Source organism: Alosa sapidissima, chromosome 19 (genome assembly GCF_018492685.1).
Source record: "Alosa sapidissima isolate fAloSap1 chromosome 19, fAloSap1.pri, whole genome shotgun sequence".
Lineage (NCBI taxonomy): Eukaryota > Metazoa > Chordata > Actinopteri > Clupeiformes > Clupeidae > Alosa > Alosa sapidissima.
In genome coordinates this window covers 18,031,218-18,055,808 of record NC_055975.1, presented here as the reverse complement: position 1 = coordinate 18,055,808, position 24,591 = coordinate 18,031,218, and the positions used below count along the sequence as shown (strand labels likewise).

Sequence of the window (24,591 nt, the reverse complement as noted above, 5' to 3'; positions counted from 1 at the left end):
GTTGGATGTAATACTGTGAGCTCCCAGATGGCTTTTCCAGTTTTCTTTTTTTTTTTGGTGGAGGATTTAACTTATTGCAGGATACTACACTGTGTACACTATCCAGGTCATTGGAGACCTGTCTAAATACTGTAATAACAGTGTATAATGTTAAATAAGTGTTAAATGTTAAGACATACTGGATATGATGTGTAAACTTAATATATCCTTTATCACTGGAATGAAGTTTTGATCACATACCGTAATTTCTCAAATATTAGCCGCGGTTTATACATCGATTTTGCAAAATTTCTTAAGCTATGAGGTGAATACACAGGGCAGTTAATATGGTATTAATGTATTTTTTTACTTGTATAAAACACTGTCCTGCGGCTAATAAAAAGGAAATTGCTGTAGGTATAGGGAGTGATTAACTGTTCTTAATCATTTTTTTTGTTGAATAGAAAAAAAAAACAACTGTGATTGTGCCAGGATCAATTTAAGTCTAACTGCAAGCTGCTTTCTGTTTACTAACACTCTTTGGGTTGAACGATGATACATTAATTAAGCACAGACATTGTGGTACAAGTGAGGCTAGGAAATAATGATTTCTTGTGTAGCATTGGTGCCACATGTTACATCTTCACCTGTAACATTTGTAAAATCAGGTGTGGGAATACAAGGACTTGAGAATGGTTGAGTCTTGCCCACCATAGGCCATGCTTTGTGCCATATTGTCACAAGGAATTCCTAATCATTTATTTTTTTATTTTTTAAATGTTAACATATCGATTGAAATGGCAGTTTTAAACAAAGAAAACATGTTATGCATATTTGCAATACAAAGGATGTTGAATGCACTTTTTAATTATCGTAATAAACATAAATACCTTTTCTTAAAGTCTGCTTTATTTACCTCTTCAGTATAATTACAGTGCATGAAAATGCACTGTACTGTTCTTCCTAGGCAACTTATTATTCCGCTTACCACTTTTTCCGTACGCAAATTCTCTTCAACAGTTTAACTTAGAAACTTTGTTCAAACTTTGTAATGTAGGTCTTCAAACAGACCAGGTTGCTATGTCTTTTCAACTTTGAAACTTTTATACTTTTTAAACTATTAAAGAAAAACTTTTTAAAAATCCCCATAGACTTAACATTGCCGATTGTGACATCATAATACGGCCATTAAGCAATTAGAATCCTATGCCAGGTATTCAGGCCACCTGCAGCCTCAGGCTTTAAGCATACAATCTGGGTCAATTAAGACTACACATCCTATTCAACTGTTTCCTCTGCCCAAAACTGTTTCAAAATAAAAGTCCCCACTACAATAATTCACTGTTAAACAATTTAACCCTTTAAACTACTGAACTTTTTAACTGTTCAGCCATTGTAACTGTCACTTGTCATCAACTATAACTAGCTACAGTGGGTAGGAGTCAGCATTGTTAGCATAGTTGACATGTTAGCATTATTATCATAGTTAACATTTTAGCAAAACTGCTAGAAAACATTAGCTAAGTTAGCTAAGTAACATGGTTAACATAGTTAACATTTTTAACAAAACTGCTGAAAAACATTAGCTAAGTAATATGATTAGCATAGTTAACATTGTTAGCATAGTTAATATTTTTTACATAACTGCTAGAAAATATTAGCTAAGTAGCATGGTTAACATTGTTAGCATTTTAGCAAAACTGCTAGAAAACATTAGTTAAGTTAGCTAAGTAGCATGGTTAGCATTGTTACCATAGTTAAAATTGTTAGCATAACTGCTAGCAAACATTAGAGCCATTCCAACTTTTAGTTATTGTCAAATATCTACCTATACACAGCCATTAAACTATTTGAATATCAACATTCATTAAACTTTCAGTCTGTCAACAACTTTTAAACTATTTACATTCAACTTTTAAACAGTCTACTCTTAAACTATCATTAAACTATCTATCTATTAAACTAGCTGTCTATCAACAACTTTTAAACTATACGTTTAACTTTTAAACGGTCTACTTTTAAACTATCAACTTTAATTAAGATATGCAACCTCCATTTCTATCCTAGCATCACCGTAGTAACCATCTCTGTATTATCTATTTTAACTATACATGATATTTTACATCACAACTTTTGCATTTTCATGCATTCGTAATTCCTTGGAATTGCATTTCTAGTTATGAATGTCATCGCTTAGCACTAACTTTTTTGCCAAATCAAACTATTTAACAAAATGTTCGGTCCAACCAACACTCTTTAACAGATGACTGGGCTGGAAAAAAATATTGATGAATGTGATTAGAAATCTGCCAGTAATGAAAGGCACACATTTATAAGTCACTTTCTATTCATGACTGAAGAGCTTTGTGTGGAATAATTTAGGTTCAAAGAGATGTTGGTGTAGGGCCAAGAAGTACTCATTTGTGGACCTTTACATTTTATTTAATGTGGTATGTGAGGGATATCCTGAGAGATTATATTCCTTTGTACACTTTATTAAATGCCCTGATTGAAAAAAAAAAAAAATAATGACAAAATCATATCTAAAAACATATCTAAAAACATACTGGACAAAGAGATTAATAGAATAAATGCTGCCAAAAGCTCACCAGAAGAGAGAAAGTCCAGATGATGGAACACGTTCATATTAATTTACAGAAATCATTAAGAATGTAGTAAAAGTTATATTAAAGATAGTCTTTGATGGGTTGTTTTGCCTTTTGAATGGCACCCAATTACAGGTAATTTACAGCATTTGGATGCATTGAATACTACAGCTTCTTAGAGGCCGAGCGTACTGTAAGGCAGGTGACTGAGTGAGTACCCTCTGATGTGTTACAGGCATTACTGCTCCATGCAGCAGCCGGTGTGGGAGATGCCGCTCTGAGCAGCTCAGAGTTTTCTTCCATTCTCCATCCTCCCTTCCCTAACGCTGAGGAGTTCTGCTTTGAGCTTTTCATTTTCCTGTAGGGAGAACAAAAAAAATAATGATTAAGAGATAAAAATGTACTGACAATCAGTCGGCCAGGGTTTTTAGTCCCAGGCCTGTCGTTGTGAATCCGTAGCACAGGATAAAAATGTCTGTTAAATACCAGACACTTCCCTTTACTTCTGCTGATCTCATTCAGTATAGTCATGGGTCTTAAAGCAAGGGCATTTTCTATGCCTGAAGCTGAAGTTGTAAACGTTCAAAGCCGTTAGATAAAAAATAATCTTTTTTCAAATCTTAAATGGCCTGGCCCACGCCTGCTTTCCGGCACAGTGCCTTCAGACCTTGAACCCCTGTAATCACTGAGCTTTGAAATGGCAAATTAAACCAGATAGCTGGAGCCAAATATGTCATGACTTCTACAGAACTCCCAACACACCTCCTGCATTTTGGTGTTCTCCTTCTTGAGTTTGACCAGGTACTCAATCTTCTGCCTGTGGTTCTGGTGGCCTACCAGTTTACCGTTCTCCTCCGTTAGGTGATCCACCTGTTTCCTCAGGACCTCCAGTTCCTGTGATGAAGGATGTATAAGAAACATTCTAACACTTCCTACACCATACCATGGGGTATTTTAGTGAGCTATACGAGCACAAAAAGTAGTCAGTTTTAATGACCTGGGCTTAGTATGTTTATCATTGTGTTGAAGTAAAGTTATACTGTGTCAGTGATATTTCAAGCAGACACTCAGAAACACAAACACACACACACACACACACCTGTAACAGCTGATCGTGCTCCTGGCCCTTGAGGTGCAGGTCTCGAAGCTCAAGACACCGATTCCTCAGTTCACTAGTCAACTCCTGAACACATGTTTGAGACTGGGACAGGGAGACCTCATGACGCTGCAGACTAAACACACACACACACACGTACCTTACTTACTGTTGAACTACACACAATGCACACACATGTTCAAAGCAGAATGATATTCCTTTCTACGTAAAGCCATCTACCCTTGCACACAAACAAAACAAATCTTACACTTCTTGTGCCTCTTGTAACTTCTGCTCCAGAGAGCTCTGTACATGACAAAAAGAGAGATAGTTGGTGAGGAAATATTTGTGTGTAAACTCATGTGACTGTCTGTCTCGTGGTTAACCTACATACCTTCTCTTTTTTGAGATCTTGCAGCTCCCTTAGAACTGAGTGATAGATAGCATCTTTCAGCTCCTGACTGTAGAATAAAGACCAACAGGGTATTCAACAACAAGTAAGAGATTAAGAGCAGTGTAAACAGGCCTGAGCTCATTTTGTTGGTAATGGAGCTCTGCCAACAAAAGTAAATTAAGACAGACTGAAGTGGTGCTTTTAAGTACTGTATAATTTAAACAAGTCAATGCCTGTCCGGCATTATGTGTATGTGTGTGAGGTATTGACTCACCCCTTGGAATCTTTCGCTTGTGTGTGACCATTCATAGTGTAAAATTGGTCCAGCAGGGTCTGGATTTCTAGCTGAACCATCTCCTTTTCATTCAGCTGTGTCTACACACACACACACAAACAGATTTGTTTTATCAATCATGTCAAACGGTTGTTTTTATAAACTGCCAAGGAGGGAATAACAGCAAGTGGGAAAATTCCACTGGGTGGTTACTGCTCCAGTGAGTCTTTTCCCACAATGTATCCAACTGAGAGTATCCTGTACTGAACTCCTTTAACTCATTGAGTGCCAAAAGCGTAATATTACGTTTTTCCTTCCCATGCGTTGAGTGCCAAAAACGTAATATTACGCTTTTGGCACTCAATGAGTTAAAGGAGTTCAGTTCAGTAATATTTTTTAAATTACGAAACTAGACACTCTAACACACCTTATATGTGATTTTGGCAACTTTGTGATGAATGGAAATGAAATATATGACGATCAAAAACTCGCATCGATCGAAAACGCACAATCTGGACATTTTATCATAACTCGGTTGCCGCTTTGGGTCGAATCAGTGACGCTTGCACGTCAGCTCAAAACCAGGCCATTTTCGTGGGTCCATCACTAGGTGGCAGTCTCGCCAGGTCTCGCTGATCACTTCCTGGAAAGTTTACAGGCAACACTTCATATTTCATGAAAGACGTTTTATCTCCATTTCTAGAAAAAAACAGCGATTTTGATGAAAAATCCCAAGCTAAACAGTGGCTAGTTCTCAGGAACAGAGGCGTGTAGAAATACACGGTTTGCACCCACTGAGAGCTTAAAGTCTCACCTTTTAAACGAGCCATTGTATGTGTTCATAGCTATAACACAGAATATGCTGTGGCTGTACAAAAATCATCAACAATGGTCTAGATTGCTGGCACTCTAGGACAAAGCTTCCGAAAACAGCTTGGCATTCAATGAGTTAAAAAAGACGCAATTGATATTTTATCAGTAATTTACATGCACCTTTATACCATAGACAGGCTAGGTGGACAGCAATAGCCTTAAGTCTTTCACATTCCATATGACAAACATGAGCTGAATGATGTCATTGTAGTATCATGGCCTACTGTGTAGTCTAAAGCCCAGTCAACAATGACCTAATTGAATAGCATGTGCCTGACAATGCCTTACTGTGATGATGTTGAGCCCAGTAAAGGATAAATGAACACTAAAGATGGTATGAGGTAAGCTAAAGATGAAACAAACAAAAAGACCTGAAGCAAAAATGATGGAATCGGAGCGGGGAAAAGGTAGATACATGGAGAAATCTGGTCAGCGTAGCAGTGCTCACCTTGAGCCTCTGGATCTCGTTGTTTTTGTCGCTGCGCTCGGCGTTGAGCTCGGCTAGCAGCATCTCCATGGTCGCCATGGAGGAGCGGCGGTTCTCTAGTTCCCTCTCCTGACTCTCCAGCACGTGTGTCAGCTCCATCCCCATGCCCAGGCTACGCGGGGTGAAAGGGGTCTGACCACACACACACACAAAACACCACAGCATAAACACAACTGGGACACCACACACACAAAACACCACAGCATAAACACAACTGGGACACCACACACACAAAACACCACAGCATAAACACAACTGGGACAACACACACACAAAACACCACAGCATAAACACACAACTGGGACCAAACACACAACTGGGACCACACGCACAAAACACCATGGGGCCACACACACAAAACACGAAAACATAAACACAACTGGGACCAAACACACAAAACACCACAGCAAACACAACTGGGGCCACACACACACACACACACAAAACACCACAACATAAACACAACTGGGACCACACACAAAAAACACCAAAACATAAACACAACTGGCTTTCCAGCACCTGCTTCAGCAGCATGGCCAAGCTGGGCAGGGTGTGGCGGGGGCCTGACACCAAACAAACATCACAATAGCATAACCACAACCCCACGTCACATGTCATACACCAATAATGTAATATGGCGATATTTGCTTAAGCGTGGTTGCATGCCAGACATGTTTGTTGTTGCCATTGGTCCACATGACCACAAGTTGTATGGTACATTTTGTTTGGTGGACTTAGCTAAAATTATGTGCCTTGTGTAATTATAAGCATATAGCCTTCAGTACATTTTGTTTTTGCAATTTGTGAAGTTCCAAGTTGGGACTAATGAATGCTTGTCTGTCTTTTATACTGGTGGTGGTTACATGTTTTCTGCACTTTTGTAGCTCAGGCTTAGTTAGTGCAGGTTTAAGAAGTGGTCCGGAAGACTCAACTTTTTCTTTACTCAGGAGTCAGGGAAGCGGTGCTAAACCAGAGTAAGGAAGCGTGTGTTGTTTGTTTTGTTTTCCTGTCCTTTTATTGTAGCCGCCATGCTGTATTATTGGTGATCATTTCGGTGTCATTTTAACCATACAGCCTTGTGAAGAGCACCGATCATGAATTGTATCATGGAAGTTTTAAAGCCTTACAATGAATAAATAGATAGGGGGTACTTTGTAATAGTTCGTTTTGATGTATGTGCTACCATGAATTTGACTGGCATTGTGAATTCTGTATGTAAAACTATTTATTCATTGTTTTAAGGGTGGGGGTGTTACGACTGTATGTGTTCCCAGTGATGTATGTTTGTTCCAATGCTGTTTGTCCCGGTTCTCTCCTCCTCTCTACCTCTGCTCAGGTGCTCTGCTTGTAATGACCTTGATTGGCAGCACCTGGTTTGGTGATTCATTGGGAGTTAAAGGCTCCGGGATTCAGTTCCCGAAGAGAGACTTTTGGTGTGGGGACTGCTGGCTGTCTTGCTGCCTCTCGCCTGGGATTGTGTCTTGTCTTTTGATTTGGACTTTGTGTCACGTCTATGTAGTATTTTGTTATGGTTTGTCTTGGTGTAATAAATCCCACTGGTTGGGTACATTTTAAAAGAGGTGTTATTGTTATTTATTAGGATTTGGGGTCCGTGGTGGGTTTTTGTTCACCCCTAAAGGGCCATGTAAAAGGTGGGGTGTAACAAATGGGGTCTTGTTTCGTCCTGAAGGGACTTATTTTCCGATAATGACCGGCGTTCTATACATTATCCCGCTTATTACATAGCTACTTTCTGAAAGAAAAAGTAAACTCTAGAGGATATGACTTCACATTTATTATGACCGCCGCGCAGCGAAGCGGCGGTCATATAGGTTTAGTCAGATTTTTTTTTTTTCTTTTCTTTTTCGCATGCCCAAATTTCCGTCAATGATTCCCGGGACACTGAAAGACCGGGGTACAAGAAAACTTTTTTGATCTGTAGCCCCCCCCCCCCGCTGGACTGGACCCCCCGAAAGGAGGGTAGGGCAGACACAGTTTTCAGTGAATATCTCGAAAACCGTAGGGTTTAGGAGGACCATTTTATTTTTTTATGTTGATCTCAAGGGGCCATGTCAACCCATTCCATAACCACTCATTTCATGTATAGCGCCACCTAGTTAAACCCAAAAAAGTAAAAATGAGGTGTTGTAATTGAAGGTATCTGTGACCTAACATAGTCAAAACTACACGAAATTGGAAGTGTAGGATCATTATGACACCCTCTGTATGCACGCCAAGTTTTGTGGAATTCCGTTCATGGGGGGCCACACAATAAATTAATTTATGTTACTATACACCAACTGGCCTGTAGGTGGCCGGAGACAGTTTTCTGTGAATATCTCGAGAACCGTAGGGCCTAGGAGGTCCACCTTTTTTTATGTATGTTGGTCTTAAGGGGGCATGTCAACCCATCCCATTACCACTTATTTCATGTATAGCGCCACCTAGTTAAAAATTAAAAAGCAAAAAATTAGGTGTTTTCATCACAATATCTCTGGCTGACAAGGTCAAAACTGCACGAAATTAAAAGTGTAGGATCATTATGACACACTCCGAATGCATGCCAAGTTTTGTGTGCTTTCGTTCATGGGGGGGCCTTACAATAAAATAATTTATGTGTACACTTAGTGACGTACACCAACAAGGATTCCCGGGACACTGAAAGACCGGGGTACACAAAACTTGTGCATAACACATAACATAAACATAACACAAACAATCAAGAATTTCTCAGAATTATGAACAGGCAAGATGGAGGTAGGGTTGTATAAAATGAATTTTACATGTGAAATCTATGAACTCATCATGTTTTGGTACTTGAAAAAATGTGCTGGACTGGGCGGCGGTCATATTTTGTACCGCTCTGCGGTACATCTAGTTTGTTATCGTTTCATCTTGGCTTTTGCAGAAACAGATAGTTTGCAACACACGCTGAACTTGAATCAAACGCAGTTCAGAATCAAACACAGTTGATCAACCGTCTGCTTTCACTTTTGAATGAAGTTCCATTGCAAGAAGTAACCAAGCTACTTGCGGAGTGACATGAAAGACGTGAATAAGAAGCACAAAACCCATTGCCATTGACAGCGGTAATTACATGAATATATCTAATTGTAGAACGTTAGATCTGGATGTTAGAACGGAAATCCCATTCAAGTCAATGGAGCGTTCTACTCGCATTGTGAAGAGCCGTGTAATAAGGAATTTTAAAGACTGATACCGATTACGATATTTGAGGATTTCAAAAACCAATAAACGATAAATCATCTGATATTCATTCAACACAATGAAAAAAATTACTCTAATATTTAGCATATTGAGAAGTTCTGATCAAAGTGTGACATTGTGTTTAAATTAGCCTAACTATCTGGTATCATAATGAAAGGCTAAATTATGAAATAATTATGAAAAAAAAAAAAGCGTCAGGTCTTCTTGTCTGTGGTAAACACACGATAACTTTCAAGGTATGTACTTTATGCTTTATAATGTTTTTTTTGGTGTTAACCGCATTAAACAATGCAATTGGAAATATTTGTGTGATTGGAAAGGGAAATAGCAAAATGTAACATCATGTAGCTAACCAGACTTACATTTCACTGCTTGTTATATACTAATATAACTATGTATGTGATGAATAAATCTCTCTGAATCTGAATGTCCACACTCTCATATTGCATATTGCCTGCGTTGCATCGGCAGAACAGCTCCATTGTGTGTTGATTTTCATTTCAGCACCCATGTTAACAGTTAACAGCAGTCACACGGTCTTCATAACCGCGGCTATGACCCAGCTCGAACCGCGCTGCAACCGCGACCCAGCTAGAGAATAGAAGGGATGCCTATTTTTCTGTTTTAAGCGACCGGTTCTATGCAGAAATGTATTGAAAATAAAAAAATAGTCATAATTTGTTTAAAAGGGGAAGTGAAGGCAACATGTGTACTATAAAGGAGCAAAAATAGGTTAACCACCAACCAGACTCAGAAAAGGAGTCAATATTGCCCTTTTACACAAAGAGAACAGCATTAAACAGTGATACTTTGGCCCTAGCTATGGCACAACTGGCTGGGGCACCTGCACCATAAGCTGGCGACCCGGGTTCGATTCCCGCCACGTGGTCCTTTCCAGATCCCACCCCGACTCTCTCTCCCACTCGCTTCATATCATTCTCCACTGTCCGGTCACATTAAAGGCATAAAAAGCCCAGGAAGGAATAACAGCAAGTGGGAAAATTCCACTGGGTGGGTACTGCTCCAGTGAGTCTTTTCCCACAATGTATCCAACTGAGAGTATCCTGTACTGAACTCCTTTAAAAAGACGCAATTGATATTTTATCAGTATTTTACATGCACCTATATCCCATGGACAGCAATAGCCTTAAGTCTGTCACATTCCATATGACAAACATGAGGTGAATGATCTCATTATAGTACCATGGCCTACTGTGTAGTCACACACACACACACACACACACACACACAATATATCAATATACGTCCAACAAGACACAGAATCATCATATACTGAAGAACCATGTGTATACTGACTTCCTGGTGACTCTCTGCCCTCACAAATAGTGATAACAGCAAAAATCATCTGAGGTAACAGCCAAGATTAATTGGCACCGGGCATGTGTAGTCTAAAGATAAACTAAATCAATGGGAATTAACAGGGCGTGACAAAATGAATGACCAGCAAACACATACAGGTACTTTCACAGACAGAGTGTGATAACAGTACAGTGAGCTATCGCTCTTACCCGAGGCAGGGATTTAGGCGTGTCCGTCTGCTGTGGGGGTTCACTGATGAGCGTCTTCTCCTTGTTCAGCTGTTCAGTCTGCTCACTTAGCTGTATTCACAGACAGTAGGTTATGGGTTGACAGCATTCAAGGACATTTCACCTTCAACATATATTTACCAACACCAACAACAACACCAACACCAACACCAACACCAACACCAACACCAACACCAACACCAACACCAACACCAACACCAACAATCTACCTGTGGAATACATAAAGTTTAGGACTAAGATTAACCTGATCACGGAGGGTTTTGATAGTGGCCTCTCGGTCAGCGACCTGGTCCTGGGCAGCTTGGAGGAGAGTGGTCTGCTCATCAAAGACCTTGGTGAGACGTTCTACCTCCTCTGTGGCGTAAGCCAGGCTGTCCTGCAGCATCTCTGTCTGAGGACCACCCACAAACAAATAACACGGGGTCAGAAAACTGCAGAAAATCCCAGGCTCAGCTCGAGTATATTTGGTCCAGTAAGTTGAATTTTGATGAAGCAGAGCTAGACAAGAAGTGCAGTCTTGTAGTACATTTATGTTTGAAATCTAACAATGTACAACCTGTTTCCAAAACCGTGGAAAACTGTGTAAAATGTAAATAAAATCATCTGCAAATCTTCTGAACCCATTCAGTAACAAAAAGGACAGACACACAAACAACATATCTAATGTTGAAGCGGACAAATTTGAATATTTCATGTAAAATATCTGCTCATTTTGAATTTGATGCCAGCAACATGTCTCAAAAAAGTTGGGACGGAGGCAACAAAAGGCTAGAAAAGTTTTGTAATGCTGAAGAAAACACAAGGCGGAACATTTCATAACTAATTAGATTAACTGGCACTAAACGGAATTCTGTGCAATAGAATAGCTCCACCGTGAAAGAGTCCAGGTGCTATATTATGGAACGTGAAACATGATTACAAAGACCACAAACTGTCAAGCAGATGAAATCCTATATTGGGTAAGAATGGGACATTTACTTCTCAAATCTCCAGCAACTGGTCTCCTCAGTTCCCAAACATTCACAGACTGTTTTTAAAGAAGAGGAGAAGCAACACAGTGGTTAACATGCCCCTGTGTAACCTTTTTTGAGTTGTGTTGCTGGCATAAAATCCAAAATAAATGTAAAAAAACAACAACAAATGTTTCAACAATTGATATGGTGTCTTTACACTGGTCTCAATTAAATATAGGCTATTCATGATTTGCAAATCATATCATTCTGTTTTTATTTACATTTTATGATCAACGTTTTTGGAAATGGGGTTGTACACTGCGATTCAGGTTAGAAGTTTAAGTCCTCATAAATACCTAATGCGGACTTCTTGATGACAAAAATCAATTTGGACTCTGTCTGGCATTATAAATAATCAAAGTGTCACTCAGAGGACACAGAAGCTGCAGAGAGAGTACTGCGTGTCCTGGCTCACTCCAAGTTTTTCCATCACTATTCTAAAATCACGAAGCACCCAACACTGGCAGCTCTTTCTGAAGAGATCCTCTTTGTGGAGCGTTCTCTGGCTCACCTCTATGCGCTCAGAGGCCACCCGTCGCTCTGAGGCCTCCTGGAGCTCATTCATCTCCATCTGCACCTGGCCAACGCGCTCATGCAGCTTCTCTCGCTCCGAGCACGCCATGCCGTACTTCACCTGCAGCACAAACACACACACACAAACATTAAACTTCCAGAGATTTTTCTCAGGTAGGCAACACTGATGGTACTGAGGTAAATGATGATGAATTCTTAGAATATATTCAGAAATAATGTGCAAAACTAGTCATTGTGGATAAGTGTCTTCTAAATACCTGTAATTATAACCAATAAAAACATCCATGTTACATCTAGTCTTGTGAATTAATGTCATCAAGTAATATTGTGTGATGTGCTCTAGTAGCACAGTATACACCCACCGAGATGTCCTTCAGGTCCCCAGTCAGCAGGCTGATGTTCTGCTCCTTCTCTCCCAGTTCACTGCGCAGGTCTCTGGTCTGATTGATCAGATCCAGCACTACACCCTACGGACCACACACACACACACAATCAGTGTACTAATGACTGAAAAGGTCTACAATGGTTTCAACACTAAAAGAATGTAGTATAACCCAGTATAATTCCTCCATTCTTTTATAGCCTTTAAAAATGATGATAGTCCTGTTCTACAGAAACGGTGCACAATGTTAGGGGTGGGGGGCAGAGTTCACCCACTTTGTTTTGCTCAATCTTCTGCTCCAGACTGGCCACAGCTGCATCTGAAGTAGCCACCCTCTGCTCCAGGGTCCTGATGCTCTCCACCTAGAGCGCACGCACACACACACACACACACACACACACACACACACACACACACACACACACACACACACACACACACTTTTGGCATCCAATATCCAAAATACTGCTCAGCTAAACAGACTGATTCATATGTAGACATCCACACACCTGCTGCTGGTTCTCTGTGGTCAGCATCTGCACTTGTTTTCTCAAAAGAACATTTTCCTCCATAGACTGCACTAGCTTCCTAGAGAAAGGGTAGAGAAAAAGTTTCTCAAAATAGAGAAAAGGAGTTCCATATTATGGGCAATATATCATGGGGTATGTGTATGTGTCTGTATGTGGTGGGAAGAGGTCAGGTGAAGAGCTCACTTTGAAGTGCTCTCATTGCTCTCCTTTAGCTGTGAGGCCAGACCGGATGCATGCTCTCTCTCCAACTGCAAGGAGCTCTCCAAGTCCTACACACACACACACACACACACACACACACACAGACAGAGAGAGAGAGAGAAAGAGCACTGAACAAATCCAATAAAGCCATTTTGCTTAATCTTAGGATTAAAAAGTACCCAAAACACAAAACAATGGGAACTTTGTTGTCAATCGAAGTAGTGCGCTGATACCAATTTGCATTGTGATAGGGGTATGAATACAGTCTATGTATTGGAGGTTTGTGTGTATGTGTCTGTCTGTGATGTGCTAGATCCCGCTGGATGAAATTATCTGGGCATGTGCGTTGATTCATAAGCACGAGTGTGTACATGCGTTAAAGGCGCTCTAAGCAATGTTGGATAACGTCACTTCTGTTGACATTCAAACAAAACAGAGAGCTAGCTCGCTACTCCCTCCTGTGCAATTGAAACTCTCCTAAACGCGCATCTCGTTGTTGATAGGCTGGAACAGTTTGTTATGTTTTTTTTATGGTCCAGGTTGGACTAGGTTGTTTTTTTTGGAGCCTGGGATGTCCACAGAGATTGCGTTTTTTTACAGTGTCAGGGCACAGGCAGCTAGAGCTAGCTGATGGTGAAGTAATGTTTGCTGTAAGTGACAAAAATGTAAAAAATAAAAATTATTTTAGAAACCGCGCAACATCGCTTAGAGCACCTTTAATGAGTGAGAGTACATTTGTGCATTAGAGTGCGCGGGCGCCCACATGTGCATGCACACGTCTTCATGGGTGTGTGTGTTTTTGTTTATGGACCCTTTCAAGAGAGTTCCATTATCAGCATCATAGTTGGCCCCACAAGACTTCCTTTTTAACATTCCATATGTTATCTTAATGTAGAGGAAGTAGATTGGGGCCCAAATAGAACGTTCAAGCATTGTTTTTGTTTTTATTGATGAAAGGGTCTATATGTGAGCCCGGGGTGAGTAATGTAAAGCTCACGCTGATTGTGGCCTGCTGGCGAGCGCTCTCCTGTCTGCTGTCCTCCAGCTGCTGCCGGTACTGATCAGCCTCAAACTTGGCCTCTGCCTGCAGGGTGTCGTACGCGTCCTGAAGTGCCCTCTGCTGCTCCAGCACCTGTTCAAACTCCAGCCTGAGCCCAACCAGAGGGTCAGCACGTGTGCGCGAGAGAGACAGAGACAGAGAGACAGAGAGAGAGAGAGAGAGAGAGAGAGAGAGAGAGACAGACAGACAGACAGACAGACAGAGAGAGAGAGAGCACAGGGTAGGTAGACAGGTGAGAGAAAAGTGATTTTTAGTGGCAAGGAGGGGGGGAGGGGGGTCTTCAAAGGAAAGATGTGTGTGTGTGAACTTGGTGTGAACTATGTGTGTGTGTGTCATACTTGACTTGATCCAGCTGCAGCTGTGTGCTGATGAGGGAGCTTGACAAGCGAGCGGTCTCCTGCTCCTGGTTCGTGTGTTGGCTCAGCTCTTCCCGGGCGGAGGCCAGCTCCTTGTCCGAGGACTGCAGCACCACCCTCAGGTCAGACACTTCACTGTTCAGGACTGCGGGGGTCAAAGGGCAAAAATCACACCACTTCCAAAGAATACAGCTCTGATGTGTGGCCACCCCACTAATGATTCAAATCAATGCATGATTGAAATTTGTTCAGCTCCAAAGAGGAACTTAATTTATGTATTTATTAATGATCAATTGCCAGCTCTTCCGTGTGTGTGTGTGTCTCACTTTCTGTAGATCTTTTCTCCTCTGAGAGCTGTTGCTCCAGGCTGGCGATGGTCTGCTCTAGGCTGGCCTGTTCCTGGGTCCAGGAGTTGCGCTCTGCAGCAAACAACTGAACAGAGAGCCCACACAGCTAAGCAGAATGAAAGGGTGTGCCTGTCACAGACCATGCTGCGTTGTGCTGAGCATGTGATCACATTCTTATTTTTTTTTCTTTTTCTGATAAAGCCACACACTGATCTGAAGCCACATTCAGACAGATTAAAGACACATTTAAAAGACGAAGTTAAACTTCTCAACTTTTGAAGCAAGGCAATTGCTGGATGTCTAAACGGAGCTTGAAAAAAAAAAAATGAATGTAGTCCATAACATATAAACACATATGTGTGCTTATCTAACGTGTGTGTTTAACAGAGTTGTTCCATTGATTCTTGACCAATCTGGAGGTTCAGCACGTGACTGGCTGAAGGCTGTAAAGGGAGCTAATGATGTCCCGTACCTCTTCCCTGCGTCCAGACTCCTCTGTTGCCGTGGCGATCTGCTCCTCCAGCTTGCTGATCTGCTGCAGAAGCCTCCTGCTCTTGGTCTCCTCATCGTCCAGCTGGTTCTTCACACTCACGGCATTCTCCTGAGGATGGAATCGATCTGCGAGTCTGTTCTTCATATAACAACTCACATACTTTCTTTGGCAGACAACAAAACTGATTGGTGGTACTCTGCTTGTGGGTAAAATCAAAGATCTGGGTCCAAGAGCAATGACCCACTCTTAATCAGCATGAAGTCAGTTGCCATCGTTATTCCTTTGAGGATAGCACAAACCTGTATTCGTTTGTTTATGTGTGTGTGTGTGTGTGTGTGTGTGTGTGTGTGTGTGTGTGTACCTGCATGAGCCTGAGCTCCTCTGCCAGGGCCTCACAGGCCAGCTCGTTCATCTCCACAGGGGGCTGCTCGTTCTGCAGACCCTCCGGGGTTTCTGGCGGCTCCCCGTGGCCGTTCAGATGTTCTGGGCTGGACAGCGGCACCAGGCGGTTACGCAGGTTATACGTTCTGGTTGGGGTGGTCAGGATCTGGTGGGAGAGACAAGAAGGCAAGAAGGGGGGGGGGGGGGGGGGGGGGGTACATCTGTGAGCTGGATACAAGACAAATGCTGAACATTAAGTATTTCCTTCATTGTAAGCATACTTGTAATAATTAGGGATAAGCTCATAAAGAAATGACAGGGTGAGGAAAATCAGGAAATGAGGTTAACCAGGAAATTGTGTTCATGCTTGATTCTTTCTACCTTGAGTGTCTCTGCATGCATCTTGTTCAACTGAGACACCTCCTGCTTGGTGTGGGCCTTGGTGGCTTCCAGAATATTCTCCAGGTGTTTGTTGGACTTATCCAAGTACCTCTTCTCTGCCTCCATCTCTGATAACTGTTTTCTGCAAAGAAGTGGACACAGTCCAGTGTAACGGAGAAAAACGCATACTATGCATGAGTGAGTGAGGCCAATGTAGCTATTCATGCCAAACTCCATTGGGTCCGAAAGGCTCGTCTTACTTGGTGACTTGTTTGTACTCCTCGAAGGCCTGCACCGTGGCAGTCAGCTCTGACTGCTTCTGCATAAACTGGGCCTTCAGCCTCTCCATGGAAACCGTTGACATCGTCTCTGCAGTGACTGGCGTAGAATATGCGGGGGGAGCTATGGAACAGTAGAAACAAAACAGTTAACTAGTAAACTAGTACTTAAACTGATTGAAGATGAACATCATGTACTGTATGTGTATATGGCTGTGTAGGGTTATTTTCCTACTTATGTTTGATATATACAGAATTTGCCTTGATGTATGGGTCTTCAGAATGCCTAAACTCTGTGCATGTCTGAAAAACAACAGTTCCTCATTTTATCCAATACGTGTGAAAGTGGTTGCTGACTTTCTTGTTTAAACCAGCTTACAGATGTGAGACAACCCAACCACAGTTTAACAGAAAAACTATACTGATATTGCTTGTGTGCATTATTTATGTGTTTTCATGCACACGTCAGCCTCAGAAGCTGTGTGATACCGTCTGTCTTACCACTGGCGTCTCTGGCTGGTTTTTCAGCCTCGACGACTTTGTGAAAGGCCTCCTCCAGCTCGGTGGTGCACTGCTCGGCAGCGACTCGCGCGGTCTTCACCGAGTCCAGCGCCCGCAACGAGCGCACCTCCTCCCTCAGGCTGAAGTTCTCCGCCGCATACCGCATCATACGCGGGTGGTGCTCCAGCTGAGTGGGAGGTTGGGAGAGAAGAGGAAAGAAAAGATTTTTTTTTAAAAAAGGGCTCAATGAACAGGGTTATGGGAGGGTAAACAAGAGGCGAGAGAGAGAAAGAAAAAAACTGTCTACTCATAATTTTCATAATTTGATTTACACTAGCAGTTATTTCATTAACATTTTTCTCTACTATATTTCTTGTGTGAGTTTGATGATGCACCATTTAAAAGACTATTACAACACTCTAAAGGAGTGAAATTACCATGTCAAAACAAGACCAATATCCTCAATATGAAATGATTTGATTTCTTTAACAGAGATGTCCTATATTCTCTTTGAGGTTACGTTTCATCATGAATACGGTTTTCTTTGTTCCACCAGTGTAGCGCTGTGGGTCAGACCTGGTCTCGGAGGACGCTGATCTCCTGCTGGAGCTGCTGCAGTTGGCTCTGGCTCTGTTCCTCCGAGAGCGGCGTGCCCTTCAGCTTCTGCTCCAGCCGAACGATGTGGTCCTCGCGGAACTTCACGATCATGCGGTTGGACTGGACGAACTTCTCCTTCTGGGCCCAGGCCTCCTCCAGCTGGCCCAGCTTCTGCTGCAGCACCTGAGGGACCGAGGCAAACCAGTCACCGTGACTGCAGTTATGGGACCTGATGCAAGACTCATGGGACTAAGCCAGCTGGAGCGGTCAAATCAATTCCAAAGCGCTTTTAGTTGCACTGAAACGGATCTCTCCACATGGGTATTCGTTACTGAGACATGGAGGACTTGACATAAGCATTCTGCACAAAGCACATAAGGTGTTGAGCAAGTTAGTAGTAAGTAACTTTTATTTATATAGCGCATTTTTCTATGCCCAGAGGGCAACCCAAAGCCCTCCACATACAAGACACTGACACACAGAACAAAAGATGCCGGACGGAGCGGCATAGTCGCCAGCGTACCCTTGACACCAAGACATACAAGACAGACAACAAACAAATAAACAAATAATACAAATTAAAAAAGACAATAAATTAAAAAAGAAAAATTCATGTTCAATTAGTCCAATTGGTTGCATCCAACCGGCTGAAAAATGTCCCAGGGCAATGATGACTTGATGACAGTGTGAAACTGTGCACAGCTCTGTCTTTATAACTGATGTAATAAAGTGTGAGTGAGGGGACACCGTACCTTCTTCTCATCCTCACATTTCTTCCACAGGATCACAGCGACCTTGAACTGCTCCCTGAAAGACAGCGTCTCCTGGGCATCCGGGGAGCCTGTGGGCAGGACGTACCCATCAGTGGACACATACACTCTTACTTACGGTCCCAGCCTGGAGAGCTTTGTTTAACATGCGCTTTGATGAATAACTAATGTGTTGTTCTCTCGTGTTATTTTAAGCTGTATTTATCACAGCGCTGCTAGAGATGCCCTGAGCTGAACACAAATAAGATTGGCTGAACACACCAGGCAAAGCAGAGCCGGGAGGGATTAACCGATAGAAATGAAGAAACTGACAAATGGAATCCCAAACTACATACCGGTAGTTTCAATAAACCACATTGAGTCACATTCTTGTGTCCTCTGCACAGACGTGTATGAAACTTATATTTCACATGTCTCCCTTAATTCATGTACATATCATATGGGATCATAGAGAGCATGATAGAGTGTGTGTGTGTATGTGTGTGTTGTACCGATATAGAGTTGGGGTCCTCCTGGGGCACTGTCCACGGCCTGGTGCCTGTGAGAGAGCATCGCTTGGGCCAACTGCTCCTTCAGCTTCTTTACCTCAGCCTGCAGCTGTCGCACATTCCCCTGCGTGTCCTCGTTAATCATGGCCTAAGACACAACCAAAGCAAAACCTTTACATTCACAGTAACACGCACGCACACACGCAAGAGCATTCGGACCCGTATCACCTGATTCAAAAACAGCTTCTATACACAAGCCATCAGGATAGTGAACAGTCATTAACTTTTACGCAAACACCACAACACAATTTAAAAGCTTACGCATTCCAAATGACTGGAACAACACCTTCTACAGTATTTACCGTTTACAGTGGTTTTACTGTCTGCACTGTTTACCATTGCCAATTTAGTTATATCTTTAGATCTTACTTCTTTGCGCTTAGGCAAGTCAAGTTTATTTATACAACGCATTTCAGACACAGGGTTAATTCCAAAGGACCAAAGGACACCAGGCCTTCTCTGTTGCTGCTCGCTGGCTCTGAAATTGGACTCCCTTCCAATGTTAAGTCAAGCCTTACCTTAGATAGTTTTAAAATCTAATATAAAGACCCTTAGCTTAGCTTTTAATATACTCAAATCAAATTCCATGATTTTATTAAGTCCATTCTTAATTAATTTGTTTCTTCTTCTTCATGAATTATATATTATTATTACTATTATTAAATCATCATCATTATCATCATCATCGTTATTATTGCTATTTTATTATTTCTAAAGCACTTTGGGTCAACCATGTTGCGCTGACAGTGCTACAAATAAATTGGCTTGGCTTGACTTGACAAAAAGTTGAGCTGGCTCTGATATGAGTCACCTTTCTTTAATAGGCTACGTAGACTGTGTGAGCATTCAATAGCATACTAGTAGCATAACTAGTAGCATAACTAGTAATGTCTTTTGTTGTTGTATTAAATAAGAAACTTGATAACAGTATATGAACTGTGCGTAGGCTACAGAATGTATTTTGAACTGCCCAGATCGCAGTGGCCTATGTGCGCTAGGCATGGTGCTAGCGATAGGTAGAGAGCCATAGAATTCCACATGGTTCTAAGCCTACGTATTAACATGTTCCATTCTACGTTGCACTTAATGCCATAGAAACAACCAAACATTCTATCAAATACTACGGAATTTTGTTATTGATAATAAATTATATTGATAATAAATAAATTAATCCATTCATTCATTCATTCATCCATCCATCCATCCATCCATCCAATCATTGACTGTTCCATGAGTGAAACCTATGTCAAACATTTTGGTACTTCAAATGAATGTACTAAATCATGAAAAGACACAAAAACATCAACACTCCAGATACAGCCATTGTAACAAATACAATTAAGAGATCATAGCCAATACTTCAAACACACAATTGGACATTAATGTCAATTTGATACATGACAGTAAGTTGCCTTTGTAGAAGAAATTCTCCTCTGACCTTGTTCTTGATAAGTTTGGCCCTCTGGGCAAACTGTAATGTGGACCATGTCTCGCCAAAGCACTTGGAGCCAGGATGCACATTAGCAATTATGTATGTCTTTGCATTCCCACCCAAAGAATCCTGTAACACATGTACGTAAATATTCAAATTTATGCAAACAATCACATACCGGTACTTGTTTTTGTTGTTCAAAGTTTCTCTTTAAAAAAAAAAAAACTACAGGTAATTAGGGTGTTTATGTCCCAAACAAAATCAGTTTTAGAACTTTAGACCAGATCTGGCAGTAACAGTTATGTATCATATGCTAAATTTCTAGTGATGAACTAAGCTGTGTTTGAACCCACCTTCAGCAGAAAGGTAAGCTTTGAGTCACGGTAGCAGATGTGTCGGGTCTTCCCATTGGACACATCCACCAGCGCCATGATCACCTGACCCAAGCACATCAGAGAGCGGTTGATGCTGCTCGCTTCCTGAAGGACACAACCGAAAAGATGAAACGGTTAAATAGATCACCCCTTTCTTTCACTGGTACCTAACAATAAAAACACACACGCTTCATGGTGCCATAAACAAAATGTTCCATGATTTTTTTTAATTTTTTTTTTTATTATGAACACCAGTCACTATGGACCCTTTCAAGAGAGTTCCATTATCAGCATCATAGTTGGCCCCACAAGACTTCCTTTTTAACATTCCATATGTTATCTTAATGCAGAGGAAGTAGGTCGGGGCCCAAATAGAACGTTCAAGCATTGTTTTTGTTTTTATTGCTGAAAGGGTCTATACAGTATTCCCACTGATGCCAACTCGCCTTTAAGCGGGACCCCTCAGCGTGCGTGTCTTTCTGTCGCTCTGACCCAGCCAGGTCCACCAGGTTGAGCTGCGATGACCGGATGTTGACCACCTCCCTGTCTGTCTCCTTGGACTCCAGAGTCATGGTGAAAACGGCGTGAGAGCGAGACGATTCACGGTTCATAGAGGTGGAGGCCACGCGGCGGTTACGCCAGCCCACGGACAGCACCTGGGAGGCAACGAGAAGGACATACAATCAGGACATACAATCACAAATGTAGTGTTTTTAATTATTGTTTTAATGCGGTAACCATGATCAAGTTTGGCAATATCACTAATCTATGCTGATTAAGGGAGGGATCAACATGTACATTAACATGCACATTAACACACACACTAGTTTGTCAAACAGAACACCAAAACCAGAGATTTAAGTAATTCAGAGATGGCAGCTAATTTATGTTCATGGAAATGTATAAGATGACTTTGAGAGGTAGCAGGCTTCTTCCTATTCCTTGCCCATTTCAAATTAATTGCATCATCACAGGTTTCCTGTCTAAATGTCTAAAACCTGACAAAGTGACAACCTGTCCTGACAAACTCAGACCAGCAGTACCTGATAGGCCTCTGCGGCAGAGGTGACAAATTTTTCCACGGCTCCCTCCACAAAGACACCTTTCTTGATGTTCTCCCTGAGGAAGAGGCTGGCTGACGCGCTGTCCAGCAGGTCATAAATCTGCTCGTTGTAAATCTCAATGAAAGAGCACTTGCACAGGAAACTCTTCAAGTTCCCTGACTGGAAGAATGAGACAATGAAAATGACAATGAAACACTCATCCTAGCATCTAGCAATAGTCCTTTAGCAACTACTAAAATACAGCAAACATACAAAACACAGAAATATATTAGGAACTTTACTGTGTGAGTGTGTGCACTACTGATTTAGCATAGATGTTAGGATACTTCAGGCATTTGTGGATAATTAAGTTGTCTTTACATCTTCATGGTAATGCTTTGTCATGCACATATTGTCAAAGTGTATTAAACAGCTCCAGAATTCATAGAGTGCTGATGAACAGATGATAAGCCACTGACAGCAGCAGTGAACATGCTCCAGTCTAAAGAAGTCTACCGTAATTTCCCAACTATTAGGTTTATACATTGATTTTGCTGAATTTCTTCAGCTATGAGGTTAATACACAGGGGCAGTTAATATGGTATTAATGTTTTTTTTTTTTTACTTGCATTAAAAACTGTCCTGCGGTTTATGCACAATGCGGCTAATACACAGGAAATTACTGTAGTCACCTTTTCCACTTCTCTGTTAATGAGGAAGAAGAGATACTCAAAGCTACGTGGTATCACACCCCTCTGGTCATCTGAGAAGCTGTCACATTCAGATGGACCTACACAACACAAACATTCAGTTAAGGATAACATATTGTCTGCAATTTGACTATCAGAGGTCTCTTTTAGCACATTGCCTCATAGTATTAATACACTCACCAAGCATTGTGAAGGTTTTCCCAGACCCTGTCTGTCCACTAAAAAGCAAACACAAAATGAGTATGTGTGCCACAGGTCATTAATATTATCAATAGGTAGCGATAATGAATTATCATACATAAACACTTACTAGGCAAATATGGTACCGTTGTAGCCATTGATGCAGGACTCCACAATGTTTTTGGCCACACTGGAGAACACAGCCTCCTGTTTGATGTGAATACAATGGACTATAAAATATAGGTTTGTCCCTTCTTTTTGATCACTCTCGGGCTGGTGGAAGTACAGTTCACATTCTTACTCGAGCTGTGGCTTACCTGTGTGGTGTCCATATCTGCAACATGGTCATAAGTGAAGGTGCGTGGCTCAGGCTTTGAGTGTAGACGGATGGTGTTGGAGGATGTCACAGTTAAACACAAATTCTGGTCGCCGTCTGTAGTCAGTCCCGTGCCTTCGGTCAAAGGACGTATGCGGACAAACACCTTAATGGCATCACCATCTCCGCTTTAAATTAAAGAGTGAGGTAAAGCAGATTTAGTGGAAGTGTTGATTAGGTCATTGAAAACCTCTTTGTTGTCAAAGACCAACCAAGAGTGACATTTTAGTAAGTATTTTATTTAAGAAAAAAGCAACATCTGTCACCTTTAACTTCAAGATTACGACAACTAAATGCGTCATTCATCTTGCGACATGACACTTACTTATTAGACATTCTCTGTTACAACTTACAGTTGCTTTCTTAACAACAGTTGCTAACATGCCAACAGGTAAGATAATACAGAACATATTGCTAACGTTAGCCGTCAAACTTACCTGTTCCCGTTGAGAGGCAACGTAGTATCTCCGCTACCTAAGGAGTAGATGGAGATGTGTGTGACACAGTGGACAGAAGTTCAACATGAGCCCACTGCTTCTTATACAAATACAGCATGCTAACAATGTCAAATGTTATTGCTATTATAACTACCCAGCAACTCTTTAATTGCTCCAAAAACAGTACGCGTCCTGGCTACCGTGGCTAGCAAATTAGCTATCGTATATCGGTGTTGTTTACAGTCGTCTAGAGGGTTTAGCTAACAGACCCATCAATTTCCTAGTGAAACAGCATTAATCGGTAAAAATAGCGGACTTACCTTTCCCCTTTGTACTCATGTTGAAACCTCCACTAGCGACATCGATTTGATATCCTCAGGTAAAACAAAAACTTCTTACAACAGACTTCAAAATTGGCGCGGGTGAGTCACTTGCTCTACTTCCCTGGGACCTTTCCTCTGGTCTCGAGAACTGTTGTCGCCAACTAGCGTTCAATGGATAGACATTACGTGTCTGCAGTGACATGTACCACCTTGTTGCCTCTTTTTTCAGATATCAGTTAATTTTCCCACAGGGAGATTCTGTATTATTTTAATTAACTTACTTTATTAATCTCGGGAAATATCAGAGGGTATGTGTTATGTGTGTTGTATTTTGCATTGGAGCATGCACTCAGTATTATCCTATGAGTAGCCTACATTAATGCAGAGGAAGGGTTATTATAGAAACAATGTGTACACATATATATCCCGGATTTATTATACTAGCAAAGCATACAAGGCTGTACAACTTTGCCAAAACTAAAAGTGAGGGACATACCCCCAGGTGAGTTGCAGAGACCGTTAAGAAACCCTGGCAGTCTACTGCTGAGTGTGAATGTCAGTCAGTCTTTGTTTTGTCCTTCTTTACGATTCTCTGGTTTCTGTAGGCAGCCCAGAGGGGTATTTCACAAAACCTAGATAAGGGATTAAGCTGGGATTTTTAGGTTATCCTGGATGAATTTAGCCTTGACTTGATTTCACAAAAGAGATGGCACATAAGTTACCATGGGGATTTATTCTCTGCACCTAAGGCTAACAGCCAAGCTAAGTTAATTCTAATGGTAATTATGTTGTCTTATTGGTTCAGCTAACTGTCATTCACATCAGACCTCCGTGCTCAT

The 24,591-nt window shown here is 41.5% G+C and overlaps 1 protein-coding gene across 1 annotated transcript; it reads right to left on the bottom strand.

Annotated features, from left to right (window-relative positions):
• Window positions 1–2,405: 2,405 nt before the first annotated feature.
• On the bottom strand, window positions 2,406–23,900 carry kif15 (kinesin family member 15). Its single transcript, XM_042072883.1, has 35 exons — window positions 23,750–23,900; window positions 23,430–23,466; window positions 22,934–23,120; window positions 22,747–22,823; window positions 22,617–22,654; window positions 22,419–22,516; window positions 21,727–21,906; window positions 21,130–21,339; window positions 20,663–20,788; window positions 20,316–20,438; window positions 18,821–18,965; window positions 18,312–18,400; window positions 17,539–17,742; window positions 16,963–17,149; window positions 16,444–16,585; window positions 16,184–16,325; window positions 15,783–15,968; window positions 15,401–15,529; window positions 14,908–15,013; window positions 14,564–14,726; window positions 14,163–14,313; window positions 13,148–13,233; window positions 12,944–13,022; window positions 12,710–12,796; window positions 12,415–12,519; window positions 12,030–12,152; window positions 10,750–10,896; window positions 10,467–10,556; window positions 5,671–5,841; window positions 4,350–4,450; window positions 4,076–4,142; window positions 3,950–3,987; window positions 3,685–3,817; window positions 3,348–3,479; window positions 2,406–2,943 (listed from the first exon to the last, which is right to left on the bottom strand). The coding sequence occupies exons 1-35, from the start codon at window positions 23,766–23,768 to the stop codon at window positions 2,872–2,874; spliced, it is 4,170 nt and encodes a 1,389-aa protein (XP_041928817.1). The 5' UTR covers window positions 23,769–23,900; the 3' UTR covers window positions 2,406–2,871.
• Between the last annotated feature and the right edge of the window lie 691 nt (window positions 23,901–24,591).

Excerpts from the sequence above, each read along its gene's own strand:
- kif15 (XM_042072883.1), bottom strand. Across the intron at positions 22,824-22,933 it reads CAGATATGGACACCACACAG|GAGGCTGTGTTCTCCAGTGT; the intron begins GTAAGCCACAGC and ends CACATCAAACAG. Across the intron at positions 22,517-22,616 it reads GAAAACCTTCACAATGCTTG|GTCCATCTGAATGTGACAGC; the intron begins GTGAGTGTATTA and ends TGTGTTGTGTAG.